Source organism: Salvelinus alpinus, chromosome 26 (assembly GCF_045679555.1).
Source record: "Salvelinus alpinus chromosome 26, SLU_Salpinus.1, whole genome shotgun sequence".
NCBI lineage: Eukaryota > Metazoa > Chordata > Actinopteri > Salmoniformes > Salmonidae > Salvelinus > Salvelinus alpinus.
In genome coordinates, this window is record NC_092111.1 from 31,615,810 (window position 1) to 31,634,908 (window position 19,099).

The 19,099-nt window shown below is 45.7% G+C and overlaps 1 protein-coding gene across 4 annotated transcripts in view; it reads right to left on the reverse strand.

Annotated features, from left to right (window-relative positions):
* ppp1r9a (protein phosphatase 1, regulatory subunit 9A) overlaps window positions 1-19,099 on the reverse strand; it is a 108,250-nt gene that overhangs the window by 31,260 nt on the left and 57,891 nt on the right. For all 4 annotated transcript variants that reach the window (XM_071368773.1, XM_071368771.1, XM_071368772.1 and 1 more), the window contains exons 6-7: window positions 8,899-9,034; window positions 584-766 (exon numbers count right to left, since the gene is read on the reverse strand). In XM_071368773.1, coding sequence (XP_071224874.1) covers window positions 584-766; window positions 8,899-9,034 — 319 coding nt within the window. The remainder of the gene's footprint in view (window positions 1-583; window positions 767-8,898; window positions 9,035-19,099) is intronic.

Below are 19,099 nucleotides of genomic sequence, written 5' to 3' on the forward strand. Positions count from 1 at the left end.
GAGGGAGAGAGAGAAAGGGGGAGAGAATGAGTCCCATAGAGAAAAGAGAGAGAAAGAGAGAGAGGAAGAGAAAGAGAGAGAGAAAGGAGGGAGAAAAAGAGAGCGAGAATGAGAGAGTCCCAGAGAGAGTTCAGAGGTTTTGGGACAGTAGAGATTACATGATTTCTCACTAAATATCCAGAACACCGCAGTGCAGCTCGAGCAATTTGTTAAGTGTGTCACTCAAGTGTGGCGTGAGGGACAAAATGTCCTGGTGCCAGCAGTGGTAGTAAGGCTTTTTAATCAATATTACTTGCAGGCTGGCTACTTTAAAAAGGAAAAAAATATAAATCAAATCAAAAGGGTTCTAGAAGAAAGTAACGGCCAAATACTTTATTTCAGTCATTTGCTACTCTTTGACTTCGTTCCAATTAGGAACAAGAAAGAGTTGTTTGACAAAGTGCTTGGCAAAAGTATTAGTGATATTAAGTCGAGGAAAATACATTTATAGCTAGACTTTTTTTGGGGACCTTCTGTCTTTTTTTAGAGTGGTGAAAGGAAAGAAGTAGAGGAAAAGAGACAAGGAAAGAGGAAGTGAAGTGACCTCTCTGAACTTCTGGTAGAGTTTGGTGGCATCCAACTCTGAGGGGGAAATGATGTCATCCGCTTCTGGCAAATCGAACACCTCAATGCTCTTCTCGCCGTCGCCCTCCCCGTCTCTGGCCCTGTCCGCAGCTGGCCCTGCCTCCTCATCCTCCTCCTCCTCATCAGTGGCGTACTCCCCTGTCTGAGGTCACACATGCACACACAGCGTGCGCACACACACACACATAACATGAGAATACATTTCCGTCTACATAATTTAATTTGTCATACATACACGTTTCACAGAGAACAACACAAGCTCCTAATCATCAAACGTTTACATCATCTTCTTCGTTTGTTTGACTTTGTCTAACTTTCATTGAGTCATCTCTTCCTATTTTAAGAAACGTTGCCTGCTACTCCAATGTTTGCCAGACGACTCATCCCGTATTTAATTCTGCTGCTCTATCGGTTGCACCATGCATCAGTCTGAACCTAACATCCTAGAAGTCGTTTGTGCTAATGTTAAAATTACATGAATCAAAGATTTGTGTAGGCCAGTTCTGGTTTCTGGGACCATTCAGAATGATTTGCACTCGCAAAGTCATCTGTGAGGAGAGCAAATCAACTCATGGTGAAGAAGAAACGTTAGTGGGCGTGGCGTTTGGCCGGCGCTCTGTGGATGAGTAGCCAGGCAACTCGAATGTTGATAATGAAAACAGTTAATCATGTTTACGAGGAGGACAACAAATACACCAGCTTAAGCTTTCTCTCAGCCAATTTTGAGAGAGACCAGTTGTCATGTCTGGGTATAGAATAACAGGGGCCCTGTCAAAGTGAGCTGGGGGGTGAGGTGAGGAAGGGGATGATTGATGGATGGGGATGGAGGGTGGGGGTTTGAGGAGAGGGTCAGGGTTAGGGTTAGGTCATTGTCATCCTGTGATGACCCACAGTATGTAAAACACTTTCAGATGAGTGGTGCTTTATGAGAGCAATCCATCATCATCATCACGACTAGGGCTGTGGCGGGCACAAAATTCCGTCAGCCGGTCTCACGGTAATTGACCGTTAATTAACAAACACATTTAGCATCTCCTGGCTTCCACACATTTTAAAAAGTCTAATAAATCCATCTAATATAGCCTACAACTTCACAATAAATCCATTATTTATTTTAGACTGGTCTAAAGAAGCATGATATGAAGAAAACGTTGTCTATTTCAGAAGAACAGAATAGCATACTCTGAGTTGTCCTTATGTTAGGCCCTGATCTGGCTATGCCAAATGACTGCGGGATACACTAGTTCATTTAGCAGACAAGATTTGCTTAGAATTCCGTGGCATTATTTTATAGTATGAATACAATTGAACAAAGCTGAATAAAATATAAATATTTTCTCCAAACGATTTGAGGGAGTGCGCACATGCGACTATTGTGTTGAGCGTTTAACAAAGAAATGGGTACTCCTATATACTTCATTCAGAGTTATTAATGTAATTTTAGTTGTTCTACAAACGCTGGGCTATATGTTTAGATTTTGAATACATTGGAAGGCTGCATGATGCGACTCTAATGATGATTTGAAAAAAGTTGCTTGAATGGCATGAGCTCACTCCAATAGTCTCTCATTCACAATTTGACAAGCACTTGATAATGCCTCGAATTTAACGCCGGCATCCCCTTTATGGCCGTAATGCACCCTAAAGCAAACATGCCTTCTGCGGCCCAGAGTGCTGCGTTGTGCTGCGCAGTCCTAAGCCTCTCTCAATCACATGGCTCTTTCTCGGGTCTTTCTCACAGGCTACAAGTGAAGACAGACACATCGGGACGCAACTGCACGCGTCCTTATCCAATTACGATTGAAGATATTGGAAGAACTGTCCAGACTTTTATCAGCCAACAAGATGAGTAGGCCTAACGAACAGCAAGCACTAGCCTATGTCAATCTACTATCCCCCATAGTCAAAAGTCGACCTATTCAATTCTGTGTGAGAAATAAATATTCCAAACATAGTCTGGGACAGTTGTGGGATACGCTTGATCCCAAATTAATACAACCACTAGCACTAGCATCTTTTTTACGCAATGTGGCAGACAAAACAGATCAGAACATTTAGCTTAAAATGTTATTATTTCTTCACATTATAAGCGCAGCAATGGGCACATGGTAGCAGGCTATAAGCGTGAATGTTCCGTTAGCTTCACCACCATCATCACCCCGTCACTATCATCATCATCATCATCAGCCTGTGCAGTATGTGTGGTCAGTAGAAAAGAGACAGCAGGGTTGATGATACTGTGTGTTTCTCTTTCTGCTAGAGCTCTCTCTCTCTACAGCCTGGCAGCCTCTTACTAAACTGATCCAGACAGACAGAATGCATCCCAAAGGACACACTATCCCCAATGGGTTCTGGTCTAAAGTAGTGCACTATGTAGAGAGCGGGGTGCCATTTGGGACACAGTCAGGATTATAAAGACGAGTTCTGCTCTGCTGCAGCTCACATCTGGTTGCAGAGAGCCAGGCAGGGACAGCAGGATCGAATGACCCATCCTGGCATGGGGCCGGCCGGGTCCCTCTGTCTGGTCCTACTGCCAGAGACACTGGTGCCGGAGCTCACAGAGTTGTTGCAGGGCGAACACATCTCTCTCTCTCACTCTCTCACTCTCTCTCACAAACACGCTGATGCACACACAGACACACACATTATCTTTCTCTCTCTCTCTCTCTCTCTCTCTCTCACACACACACACACACACACACACACACACACACACACACACACACACACACACACACACACACACACACACACACACACACACACACACACACACAAAGCTTACGCTGACACATGATTTGAAACCTCTGGTACAGCGAAAGGTTTCAGCCCTGCTGCTTTAAACAACTACAAATATCTATTCACCCCCATTCTCTATTAACAGGGTGAAAAGGTTGAATAGAGAATGGGGTGAATAGGGTGAACGGGGTGAACAGGGTGAAACAGGGCTGCTCAAGTTCAACACTGTTTAACATCTACATTAATGAATTGGCAAAAAACATTGCAGCACCTGTGAATCTGCAGCACCTGTTCTCACCTTACACAACACTGAAATCAAGTGTCTGCTGTACGCAGATGACCTGGTGCTGTGGTCTCCCACTAAGGAGTTACAGCAGCACCTAGATCATTATTCACCCCATCTATTCACCCCATTCTCTATTCACCCTATTCTCTATTCAACCCATCTATTCACCCCATTCTCTATTCAACCCATCTATTCACCCCATTCTCTATTCACCCCATTCATTCACCCTATTCTCTATTCACCCCCTTCTCCATTCACCCCATCTATTCACCCCATTCTCTATTCACCCTATTCTCTATTCACCCCCTTCTCTATTCACCCCATCTATTCACCCTATTCTCTATTCACCCCCTTCTCCATTCACCCTGTTCTCTATTCACCCCATTCTCTGTTAATAGAGAATGGGGTGACTAGATGGGGTGACTAGATGGGGTGAATAGAGAATGGGGTGACTAGATGGGGTTAATAGAGAACGGGTGAATAGATGGGGTTAATAGAGAATGGGGTGAATAGAGAATGGGGTTAATAGAGAATGGGGTTAATAGATGGGGTGAATAGAGAATGGGGTGAATAGAGAATGGGGTGAATAGAGAATGGGGTGAATAGAGAATGGGGTGAATAGAGAATGGGGTTAATAGAGAATGGGGTGACTAGATGGGGTGACTAGATGGGGTGAATAGAGAATGGGGTGACTATTCACCCCGTTCTCTATTAACCCCATCTAGTCACCCCATTCTCTATTCACCCCATCTAGTCACCCCATCTAGTCACCCCATCTAGTCACCCCATTCTCTATTAACCCCATCTATTCACCCCATTCTCTATTAACCCCATCTATTCACCCCGTTCTCTATTAACCCCATCTAGTCACCCCATTCTCTATTCACCCCATCTAGTCACCCCATCTAGTCACCCCATCTAGTCACCCCATTCTCTATTAACCCCATCTATTCACCCCGTTCTCTATTCACCCCGTTCTCTATTAACCCCATCTATTCACCCCGTTCTCTATTAACCCCATCTAGTCACCCCATTCTCTATTCACCCCATCTAGTCACCCCATCTAGTCACCCCATCTAGTCACCCCATTCTCTATTAACCCCATCTATTCACCCCGTTCTCTATTAACCCCATTCTCTATTCACCCCATTCACCCCATTCTCTATTCACCCCATTCTCTATTCACCCCATTCTCTATTCACCCCATTCTCTATTCACCCCCTTCTCCATTCACCCCATCTATTCACCCCATTCTCTATTCACCCCATTCTCTATTAACCCCATTCTCTATTCACCCCGTTCTCTATTCACCCCGTTCTCTATTCACCCCATTCTCTATTCACCCCCTTCTCCATTCACCCCATCTATTCACCCCATTCTCTATTCACCCCATTCTCTATTCACCCCATTCTCTATTCACCCCATTCTCTATTCACCCCGTTCTCTATTCACCCCGTTCTCTATTCACCCCATTCTCTATTCACCCCATTCTCTATTCACCCCATTCTCTATTAACCCCATTCTCTATTCACCCCATTCTCTATTCACCCCCTTCTCCATTCACCCCATCTATTCACCCCATTCTCTATTCCCATTCTCTATTCACCCCATTCTCTATTAACCCCATTCTCTATTCACCCCGTTCTCTATTCACCCCGTTCTCTATTCACCCCATTCTCTATTCACCCCCTTCTCCATTCACCCCATCTATTCACCCCATTCTCTATTCACCCCATTCTCTATTAACCCCATTCTCTATTCACCCCGTTCTCTATTCACCCCGTTCTCTATTCACCCCATTCTCTATTCACCCCCTTCTCCATTCACCCCATCTATTCACCCCATTCTCTATTCACCCCGTTCTCTATTCACCCCGTTCTCTATTCACCCCATTCTCTATTCACCCCGTTCTCTATTCACCCCGTTCTCTAGTCACCCCATTCTCTATTCACCCCATCTAGTCACCCCATTCTCTATTAACCCCATCTATTCACCCCGTTCTCTATTAACCCCATTCTCTATTCACCCCATTCTCTATTCACCCCGTTCTCTATTCACCCCATTCTCTATTCACCCCCTTCTCCATTCACCCCATCTATTCACCCCATTCTCTATTCACCCCATTCTCTATTAACCCCATTCTCTATTCACCCCGTTCTCTATTCACCCCATTCTCTATTCACCCCGTTCTCTATTCACCCCGTTCTCTATTCACCCCGTTCTCTATTCACCCCATTCTCTATTAACCCCATTCTCTATTCACCCCGTTCTCTATTCACCCCGTTCTCTATTCACCCCATTCTCTATTAACCCCATTCTCTATTAACCCCATTCTCTATTCACCCCGTTCTCTATTCACCCCGTTCTCTATTCACCCCATCTATTCACCCCATTCTCTATTCACCCCATTCTCTATTCACCCCGTTCTCTATTCACCCCGTTCTCTATTCACCCCATTCTCTATTAACCCCATTCTCTATTCACCCCGTTCTCTATTCACCCCGTTCTCTATTCACCCCATCTATTCACCCCATTCTCTATTCACCCCATTCTCTATTCACCCCGTTCTCTATTCACCCCGTTCTCTATTCACCCCATTCTCTATTCACCCCCTTCTCCATTCACCCCATCTATTCACCCCATTCTCTATTCACCCCATTCTCTATTAACCCCATTCTCTATTCACCCCATTCTCTATTCACCCCATTCTCTATTCACCCCGTTCTCTATTCACCCCGTTCTCTATTCACCCCGTTCTCTATTCACCCCATTCTCTATTAACCCCATTCTCTATTCACCCCGTTCTCTATTCACCCCGTTCTCTATTCACCCCATTCTCTATTAACCCCATTCTCTATTAACCCCATTCTCTATTCACCCCGTTCTCTATTCACCCCGTTCTCTATTCACCCCATCTATTCACCCCATTCTCTATTCACCCCATTCTCTATTCACCCCATTCTCTATTCACCCCGTTCTCTATTCACCCCATTCTCTATTCACCCCATTCTCTATTCACCCCATTCTCTATTCACCCCATTCTCTATTCACCCCGTTCTCTATTCACCCCGTTCTCTATTCACCCCGTTCTCTATTCACCCCGTTCTCCATTCACCTCGTTCTCTATTCACCTCGTTCTCTATTCACCCCATTCTCTATTCAACCTATTCACCCTGTTCAGCCCATTTGATATTCACCCTATTCAGGCCCTGGTCAAAAGTAGTGCACTATATAGGGAATAGGGTGCCACTTAGGACACATATTAAGCCTTACAGCCTGACAGCACACAGTGTAATGAGTTACCATTACTAATCCTTTACTAATACGTTTCACATTCCTACAGAATCCATACCTACACTAGCCAGTCAAAACTGTACTGGGGAATCCACACTGAATTATAACTAGCAAAACATCAATTCCTTCACGCATAACCGACATGGTAAACAATTATGAATTATTTAGGATGATCTATGCTCTGCAATAAAATGAGAGCATTAATATTAATATCTCTATAAATATTAGATTACGTTCCCACCACATGGCAAATTATTCATCCTAAACGCAGCATGGGACTGGTAATATCAGACAGCTGTGGAGATTTTGGTTTGGTTTGATCCCAGGACATAAACAGACACGCCATACAACCCTCTGAGTCACAACAATCAATCCACCAATGAATGACAAACAATGAAAAAAAAGAAAAAAAAGAAGGTATCTTTGAAATCATCACACAGACATACTGTACAGTATAGACATACCCGCATGCACTAGACCAGAGCCTATAGGCTATGTATCACTCTGCCCAGATACATGGTAATTAACCTGACGTCTCTTCTCTCTAAATGGGGATTTAATAAAGACCCTCAGCCTCGGTGCCATGGCAACGCGCAATCCATTAAGGAAATGGCCCTTGTCTGATGCATGGAAACAAATCAGGCCTGAATGAATGGAGGAGGCAGACAGACAGACAGACAGATGGAGGGAGAGAGGGATAGAGATAGAGAGGGAGGAAGAAAGGAAGAGAGAGAGAGAGAGAAAGAGAGAGATCTGGAGAGAGGGAAGGAGGGAGGGGGGGGGAATTGAGAGAGATCTGGAGAGAGGGAGGGGGAGAAAGAGAGAGTGATCTGGAGAGAGGGCGGGAGGGGGGAGAAAGAGAGAGATCGAGGGAGGGAGGGAGGGAGGGAGGGAGGGAGGAGAAAGAGAGAGCGATCTGGAGAGAGGGAGGGGGTAGAAAGAGAGAGAAATCTGGAGAGAGGGAGGTGGGGAGAAAGAGAGAGAGATCTGGAGAAAGAGTGAGAGGGAGGGATGGGAAGAGAGAGAGAGACGGGTGGCCTTATTGTCCTCCAGCCTCCTGACCCACTAATAATGAGAGAATGGGCTTTAGTGTGTACTAGAACAAACACAGGCAGGAAAACATGTTGGCTGAGAGAGAGAGTTGCCATTGAGTGTTTTTTAACAACCACAGACGCTCAAACACTTTATAACACACCTAGAGGCTTGTTATAATGTGAACAGCCACATTATTCTTGAGCTATGTTTCGCTACGCCTGATTTTCCATTATCACAACCCCAACTCATGACCAAGATTGACCTGCGGCAGCCATTGCAATGTTGGAGAACGGGATTGGAGTGCAGTGTGACCACACAGGTCTGCGTGCAGTGTGACCACACAGGTCTGCGTGCAGTGTGACCACACAGGTCTGCGTGCAGTGTGACCACACAGGTCTGCGTGCAGTGTGACCACACAGGTCTGCGTGCAGTGTGACCACACAGGTCTGCGTGCAGTGTGACCACACAGGTCTGAGTGCAGTGTGACCACACAGGTCTGAGTGCAGTGTGACCACACAGGTCTGAGTGCAGTGAAACAGAACTGGGGACCCTACCCTACAGAACCCTACCCTACTCAAACTTCTCAGAATAAAAGTACTGATCCAGCCTCAACACCCCCCCCTCTTTCCATACGTATTCATCCTAATCTAAAAGGCAAAACTGATCCTAAATCAGCAATCCTACTTTGAGATGCTTACAGGCCCTGATCAGTAGAAGAGTGTACAAGCATTTCGCTACACTTGCATTAACATCTGCTAACCATGTGTATGTGACCAATACAATTTGATTTGATTTGATTAGTGATTCAGTAAGTTAGCCATTGTTGTAGAATGAGTTAATAAAACTGTATGGGATTTGATTGGCCACACTAACAGGTGTATCAGTAGCAGGGTGAGACAGCGGGGCAGTAGGCTACCCACCTCATCATCATACTGGGCATACTGGGCATACTGCTGCTCCAGCATCTCTCTCTGTCTCCTCTCCTGCTCCAGAGTCTGTTGGATCAGAGCAGCCACCTCGCTCACCTGGCCCGGACGCTCTCGACCAATCACAAACCTGGAAACGGACAGCAACAGCCAATCAGCAAGAGCATACCGGGGGTGTTAAACATTCACATAATGAAGAATCATTGGATAATAGATTGGAAAAATAACTGCTGTTGCGTGTCACAGAAGTGCTGACTTTACAATACACTGAAACACTGTGCATGTTGGTTTACTGAGGAATGAGAAGCTTAACTAAACATGACTAAACTTTCTCTGTCCTAATTTGACACTGTTTATTTGTTTGTGTGTTGATTGAGGCTGTAACAGGCAGTCTGTGCGATTGGCAGGGACTTAACGGCAGGATCTGACTATAGGGGAGTAGAGGCGGGGAGGTGGAAGGTGGCTTTCAGCAGTAACACAGTGACGTGACAAATGTCATGCAGCCCTCCAGGGTGGAATGTGCACGTCAGGCACTGGCACAGGCTCAGGGTTACAGCTGTACCAGCCGTTCTCTCACACCCTACCCCACCCTACCCCACCATACCCTACCCTATCAAACCCTACCCTACCCCACCATACCCTACCCTACCCTATCACACCATACCCTACCCTACCCTATCAAACCCTACCCTACCCAACCCGACCATACCCTACCATACTCCACCCTACCATACCCTACCATACCCTACCATACCCTGCCATACTCTACATTACCCTACCATACTCTACATTACCCCACCCCACCCCACCCTACCATACCATACTCTACCATTCCCTACCATACAATACTCTACCATACCCTACCCCACCCTACCATACCATACCCCACCCTACACTACCATACCATACCCTACCCTACCCTACCATACCCTACCATACCCCACCCTACACTACCATACCATCCTCAACCATACCCTACCATACCCTACCATACCCCACCCTACACTACCATACCCTACCATACCCCACCCTACACTACCATACCCTACCATACCATCCTCTACCATACCCTACCATACCCCACCCTACACTACCATACCCTACCATACCCCACCCTACACTACCATACCCTACCATACCATCCTCTACCATACCCTACCATACCCCACCCTACACTACCATACCCTACCATACCCCACCCTACACTACCATTCCCTACTATACCATCCTCCACCATACCATACCCTACCATACCATCCTCTACCATACCACACCCTACCATACCCTACCATCCTCTACCATACCCTACCATACACTACCATTCCCTACCATACCCCACCCTACACTACCATACACTACCATTCCCTACCATACCCTACACTACCATACCATCCTCAACCATACCCTACCATACCCCACCCTACCATACCCTACCATACCCCACCCTACACTACCATACCCTACCATACCCCACCCTACACTACCATACCCTACCATACCATCCTCTACCATACCCTACCATACCCCACCCTACACTACCATACCCTACCATACCGTCCTCCACCATACCATACCATACCCCACCCTACACTACCATACCCTACCATACACCACCCTACACTACCATACCCTACCCTACCATACCCCACCCTACACTACCATACCCTACCATACCCCACCCTACACTACCATACCCTACCATACCCCACCCTACACTACCATACCCTACCATACCATCCTCTACCATACCCTACCATACCCCACCCTACACCACCATACCCCACCCTACACTACCATACCCTTCCATACCATCCTCCACCATACCATACCCTACCATACCATCCTCTACCATACCACACCCTACCATACCCTACCATCCTCTACCATACCCTACCATACCCTACCATACACTACCATTCCCTACCATACCCCACCCTACACTACCATACACTACCATTCCCTACCATACCCCACCCTACACTACCATACATTACCATTCCCTACCATACCCTACACTACCATACCATCCTCAACCATACCCTACCATACCCCACCCTACCATACCCTACCCCACCCTACACTACCATACCCTACCATACCCCACCCTACACTACCATACCCTACCATACCATCCTCTACCATACCCTACACTACCATACCCCACCCTACACTACCATACCCTACCTTACCCCACCCTACACTACCATACCCTACCATACCATCCTCCACCATACCATACCATACCCCAACCTACACTACCATACCCTACCATACCATCCTCTACATTACCCTACCATACCCCACCCTACACTACCATACCCCACCCTACACTACCATACCCTACCATACCCCACCCTACACTACCATACCCTACCATACCATCCTCTACCATACCCTACCATACCCCACCCTACACTACCATACCCTACCATACCCCACCCTACACTACCATACCCTACCATACCATCCTCAACCATACCCTACCACACCCCACCCTACACTACCATACCCTACCATACCCTACCATACACTACCATTCCATACCATACCCCACCCTACACTACCATACACTACCATTCCCTACCATACCCTACACTACCATACCATCCTCAACCATACCCCACCATACCCCACCCTACCATACCCTACCATACCCCACCCTACACTACCATACCCTACCATACCCCACCCTACACTACCATACACTACCATTCCCTACCATACCCTACACTACCATACCATCCTCAACCATACCCTACCATACCCCACCCTACACTACCATACCCTACCATACCATCCTCCACCACACCATCCTCTACCATACCCTACCATACCCCACCCTACACTACCATACCCTACCATACCATCCTCAACCATACCCTACCATACCCCACCCTTCACTACCATACCCTACCATACCCCACCCTACACTACCATACCCTACCATACCATCCTCTACCATACCCCACCATACACTACCATACCCTACCCTACCATACCCCACCCTACACTACCATACCCTACCATACCATCCTCTATCATACCCTACCATACCCCACCCTACACTACCATACCCTACCATACCCCACACTACACTACCATACCCTACCATACCATCCTCTACCATACCCTACCATACCCCACCCCACCCTACACTACCATACCCCACCCTACACTACCATACCCTACCATACCCCACCCTACACTACCATACCCTACCATACCATCCTCTACCATACCCTACCATACCCCACCCTACACTACCATACCCTACCATACCCCACCCTACACTACCATACCCTACCATACCATCCTCAACCATACCCTACCATACCCCACCCTACACTACCATACCCTACCATACCCTACCATTCCCTACCATACCCCACCCTACACTACCATACACTACCATTCCCTACCATACCATCCTCCACCATACCATCCTCTACCATACCCTACCATACCCCACCCTACACTACCATACCCTACCATACCATCCTCAACCATACCCTACCATACCCCACCCTTCACTACCATACCCTACCATACCATCCTCTACCACACCCTACCATACCCTACCATCCTCTACCATACCCTACCCCACCCTACCATACTCTACCATACCCTATCAGACCATACCATCCTCTACCATACCCTACCATACCCTACCATACCCCACCATACTCCACCCTACACTACCATACCGTCCTCTACCATACCCCACCCTACCATACCCCACCCTGACCTACCATACCCCACCCTACCATACCCCACACTACCATACCATACCCCACCCTACCATACCCCACCCTACCCTACCCCACCCTGCCATACCCTACCATACCATACCTGCTGCTCAAGTTCAACACTGTTTAACATCTACATTAATGAATTGGCAAAAACATTAGAAGAATCTGCAGCACCTGTTCTCACCTTACACAACACTGAAATCAAGTGTCTGCTGTACGCAGATGACCTGGTGCTGTGGTCTCCCACTAAGGAGTTACAGCAGCACCTAGATCATCTGCACAGGTTCTGTTAGACCTGGGTTCTGACAGATAACCAAAAAAAAACAAATCGAATATTCCAAAAGAGGTCCGGAAATCAGGATCACAAACATCAATTCTATTTGGACACAGTTCTATTAGAACACACCAAAAACGACACGTATCTAGGACTAAATATCAGCAACACAGGTAGCTTCACATGGCTGTGAACGAGCTGAGAGACAAAGCAAGAGCATTCTGTGTCATTATAAGCAACATTAAAATGGAAATTCCAATTAGAATCTGGCTCAAAATGGCAGCGAAGTATGGGGTCCCCTCTCTAACAATGAATTTACCAAATGGGACAAACATCTAATCAAAATACTGCATGCAGAGTTTTGAAGTGCAAAGAAAACCTCCAAATAACTCATGTAGAGCAGAATTGGGCCAATAGCCCTCCTTATTAGAATAGAACATATAAGCATCCCTGAAACATATCATCACACAGCCCTACAATGTCAAGAGATGAAACAAGAGAAGAGTCCCCTCAGCCGGTTCTGATGCTCAGATCACTAGCCCAAACCAACTACATAGAGCCTCAGGACAGCACTCACCTATTGGAAAGACACCACAAAAAATCTAAGTCAACTTCAATGCTATTTGTCTCTAAACAGACAGTACATGGTAGCAGACTATCTGACCACTGTGACTGATAGAAAACTGAGGAAAACACTGACTAGGTACAGACTCAGTGAGCAGTCTGGCTATAGAGACTGGTCGTCACAGGCATTCTCATTAATATTGTTGTTGTATTTGCTGTTAGTGGTAATCCCATTTCCACTACTACTATTATTAGGAACATTCACTTTTTAATTAATCCACTTTGTCCAGTTTATAACAACATTGAATGTATATATTTATTCTGGCAGTATCTTGCTAACTCTGACTCAAACCTCCAAAACCCAAATCCAGTGTTTGGGATGGTCTTTATGTCATTCAGTAATAGATTTGTGAACGCCAGGTCACCTCTTCCCATGTTCGCTCTCTACCAACCAGTATACAGGAGGCAAAAACACATCTTTGGTTTCTCTCTCGTTTACTCCAAGATGGATCCCTCTATCTCAGCGGGAGAGCATATTTGACTGAGTCTCTAATCATCCGGAGTGGGCATGCTGATTACAGAGCTACAGTGCTATACGCTCCACAGTCCAGAGGCTAACGTTGAGCTACATCTAAAGCAACAACAGAGCGGAATCACAATCACGGCCATCTCTCCATCTAGCAGCTGACCTGGAAACAGTTTCTGCATTCCCGGAGAAGCAACATGCAGGGGGTTTCCACCCTGCCTCCCACTGCTCTGGGAACAACAGCCATAATGCAGAGAACGTGTCTAGTCCATTAGGAGCTGCTATGTTGACAGACACGGGCTGCTTCTCTAATGGCACACTATTCCCTTCCCTTACTGCTTTTGACGAGGGCCCATAGGGCTCTGGTCAAAAGTAGTGCACTACATAGGCAATAGGGTGCCATGTGGGACGCACAGGGTTAGGGATTTGAGGGATGTCCGCACTTAACTTCCTCACACAACGGATATGCCCTCTGTCAACCATTGTGGGATGTTAGTTTCATATTGTGCTGTGTTTTAATATCTGGCTCATAAATATAGATTGTTCTTCTTTTTTTACCATAATGCGATTATGGTTTCATGTGGTGACCAGTGAAATCTTACTCGTATGGTTTCAGAGACCTGGATGATGTCGTAAGTCAGGGTTAAATTGAGTTGAAATGGCAAATCTGGGACACAGGGCGATCAAACCCAGGGAGGAGAGGGAGAGAGATTTACTGAACAGGAGGAAGAAGAGAGTGAATGAAAAAGGAGAGATAGAGAGGAGAGAAGAGGAGAGAACAGATCAGAGGAGAGAAGAGGAGAGAACAGATCAGAAGAGAAGAAGTGAGAAGAGAGAAAGAAGGAAAATGTGTGCTATTTTTCACTTTCTCTCTTAGCTGCTGTTCATGCTTCAATCAATATTGTCTCAGTAAACAGCTGCTTGGGGAACAATATGCTGCAATAGAGTTTGACACATCCTTCCTCTCCAGCCCTCATCACCATTCACACCATTAAGCAGATATGGCTTCCCTAATAATGGCACCCTATTCCCTATAGGGCTCTGGTCAAAAGTAGTGCACTATATAGGGACTAGGGTGTCATTCGGTACACAAGTCCCTGAGAGATTGCAGCGGCAGTATGGAATCAATAGAATTCCATTTGTAATATTTACAATAATATTAGTGCTCTTTAGATGGAAGGTTACTCACAGGCTAACCTCTGTGTGGTTAACATAAATAAAACGCTGTTTAATCCTGGTAATCTTGTCTGTGATAGATGACAGAGTGATATAATAATAATAATGCAGAGGGGAGTAAACCAACAGAGGGGGAGAGAGAGAAAAACTTAACACTATATAAGAGAGGACAAAAAGAGCAAAAGAGGGAGGGAGAGGACTGAAAGAGAGAGGGAGAGTGAGAGAGGGTTGAAAGATAGAGGGAGAGTGAGAGAGGACTCAAAGAGAGAGGGGGAGTGAGAGAGGACTGAAAGAGAGAAGGAGAGAGAGAGAGAGGACACAAAGAGCAAGAGGGAGAGGACTGAGAGAGAGGGAGAGAGAGAGGACTGAGAGAGAGGGAGAGAGAGAGGACTGAAAGAGAGGGAGAGAGAGGACTGAAAGAGAGAGGGAGAGAGAGGACTGAAAGAGAGAGGGAGAGAGAGAGGACTGAAAGAGAGAGGGAGAGAGAGAGGACTGAAAGAGAGAGGGAGAGAGAGAGGACTGAAAGAGAGCGATAGAGAGGACTGAAAGAGAGGGAGAGAGAGGACTGAAAGAGAGAGGGAGAGAGAGGACTGAAAGAGAGAAAGAGAGAGGACTGAAAGAGTGAAAGAGAGAGGACTGAAAGAGAGAGGGAGAGACATAGAGGACTGAAAGAGAGAGGGAGAGAGAGGACTGAAAGAGAGAGGGAGCCTAACTGAAGCATGCTGGGAGGGGGGTTATTAATAAAGCACTTCTCTTCCATGCTGTGCTCTTCTATTGTTTGGGAGAAGAGTGCTCTGCTCTGTGGAGCGGAGGCCTGCTGTCCACTGCTCCTCTCTCACAATGATACATTCTTCCCAGACATATTTCCACTCTATTTACATTATGCTAATGTGGCATGAGTGGGGGTCCGGCAAAACTTTTTTCACATGCAGGCTATGTTCTGTGTTGGTGTAGCAGTTTTGGTGGTCTGCAGTTTGAAAACAAACAGTGCGTTGGGTTAAGTTTGGAGACAAAATGGCCCCCTTTCCTCTATAAGGCAAAACATAATGTAAACAGCACTTTCTCAGTGAGCTCAGAGCTTAAGAGAAAAGGTTCTGTAAGAGAATCACAGTTAGGGGGACACATACATAATGTTTTATGTGCAGAAAGAACAACTATACGACAGACTACTGTAGCTGTACACTGAGTTATGCTCCTCTAACAAAGCAGTTTTAACGAAACAGACCAGAGAGAGGGTGAGAGAGAGACAGCAATAGAAAGAGTGGGAGGTAGAGAGTGAAAAAGAGAGAGAGAGAGGTGAATGCAAGCATTTCCCATGACTGTGTCTCACTCAAAACCCATTGTTTCCCTGGCCCATCCCCCCACCCTGGATTTGGACAGCCTCTATGACCAGGTACACCTCAACAAGACCACGGACCCCAACTTTGCCAGGACCTTGAAAGACATCGCTCTCAACCACAGTCCCAGCACCTCACACAGCAGCAACAGAGCGATGAGCACCCCGCCCAGACCCACGAGACTTCCCCCCCAGAGGACATACACCCAGACCACAGCATCATCAGCCATGCCTCCACCCCCCCAAACCAACCCTGGTCACATCCTATATAGGCCCCCGGATCAGGCCTATGCCCACTGGTTGACCTCTAGGTTACAGAGAGCTGGTAGTCCCATCCACCAAACTACCAGTCATAAAACAGGAAAGGGACTCAGGGGGTATGATCATTTGGTATAGATCAGACCTAAGCCTAATAGGTTGAAAACAGGAGCATTTTACATCTGGTTAGAAACACATGTCCTCCTGTGTGCTAGCTCCAGTACACTGGGAAAGTACTCAGTATTCAGACCCTCTTCACAGCGTTATTCTAAAATACATTAAAGTCTCCCGAGTGGTACAGCATCTCAGTACTAGAGACGTCACTACAGACCCTGGTTTGATCCCGGGCAGTATCAAAACCGGCCGTGATCGGGAGTCCCATAGGGTGGCGCACAATTGGCCCAGCGTCGTCCAGATTAGGGGAGAGTTTGGCCGGGGTAGGCTGTCATTGTAAAATAAGAATTTGTTCTTAACTGACTTGCCTAGTTAAATAAAGGTTAAATAAAAAATAAAAAATGAATAGTCAATGGTAGGCTTCGAGTGGACTCCTATGGTAGGTACACCTATAGCTCATCTCTTGGCAGCAGTACTGTAGACTACTTTATCACCAAACTCAACCCAGAGTCTCTCAGAGCGTTCACAGTCAGCCCACTGACACATCTATTAGATCACAGCAAAATCACAGTCTACTTGAACAGAGCAATAATCAATCATGAGGCATCAAAGCCAAAGGAACTGAGTAACATTAAGAAATGCTATAGATGGAAGGAATGTAGTGTGGAAACCTACCAAAAAACAATTAGGCAACAACAAATTCAATCCCTTTTAGACAACTTCCTGGACAAAACATTCCACTGTAATAGTGAAGGTGTAAACCTGACAGTAGAAAGCCTAAATAGTATATTTGACCTCTCAGCTTCTCTATCAAATCTAAACATTTCAAGCAGACGACCTAAGAAAATAAACAATAAAGACAAATGGTTTAATGAAGAATGCAAAAAACTAAGAAAGGACTTGAGGAACGTGTCCATCCAAAAAAACAGAGACCCAGAAAACCTGAGTCTACGCCTGCACTATTGCGAAACACTAAAACAATACAGAAATACACTACGAAAAGAGAAAGAACAGCACGTCAGAAATCAGCTCAATGTAATTGAAGAATCCATAGAATCTAACCACTTCTGGGAAAATTGGAACACACTAAACAACGTCTACTGCGATGTATGGATAAACCACTTCTCCAATCGTATTGGCTCTATAGCAAAGAACAAACAGCAAAAACATATACAAATCTTAGAGTCAACTATTAAAGACTACCAGAACCCTCTGGATTCTCCAATTACATTGAATGAACTACAGGACAATCTGAAATAAACAGTAAAAATTACACTCAGTTTTAAAAGAATATAGACATTTCAAATGTTATATTATTGGCTATGTACAGTGTTGTGACAATGTGTATGAAAGGGAAAATAAATTAACAGATAAAAATAGGTTGTATTTACAATGTTGTTTGTGCTCCCTTTTCTTGTGGCAACATGTCACACACCTTGCTGTTGTGATGCACACTGGTATTTCACCTCATAGATATGGGAGTTTATCAATGTCTGATTTGTTTTCAAATTCGTTGTGGATCTGTGTAATCTGAGAAATATATGTCTCTAATATGGTCATACATTTGGTAGTAAGTTAGGAAGAGCAGCTCTGTTTCCATTCTCATTTAGTGGGCAGTGTGCACATAGCCTGTCTTCTCTTGAGAGCCAGGTGCGATAGCGACCGCTCTGAGTCTGTACATAGTCAAAGCTTCCTTCATTATGGATCAGTCACAGTGGTCAGATATTCTGCTACTATGTACTCCCTGTTAAGGGCCAAATAACATTCCAGTTTGCTCTGTTTTTTTGTTGAATCTTTCCAATGTTTCAAGAAATTTTATTTTTGTTTTCTTATGATTTGGTTGGGTCTAATTGTGTTGCTGTCCTGTGGCTCTGTGGGGTCTGTTTGTGTTTGTCAAGAGAGTCCCCTTACAAGCTGGCTGAGGGGACATATCTCCATGTTCACCTCTCTATAGGTGAGGACTTTGTTATGGAGAATCGCTTCTTTTTAGTTGGTTGTAGAATTTAATTGGTCTTTTCTGGATTTTCATAATTAGCGGGAATCGTCCTAATTCTGCTCTGCAAGCATTATTTGGTGTTTAACGTTGTACACGGAAGGTGTTTTTGCAGAATTTTGTATGCGTGAGTCTCAATTTGATGTGTGTCCCATTTAGTGAATTCTTAGTTGGTGAGCGGATCCCAGACCTCACATCCATAGAG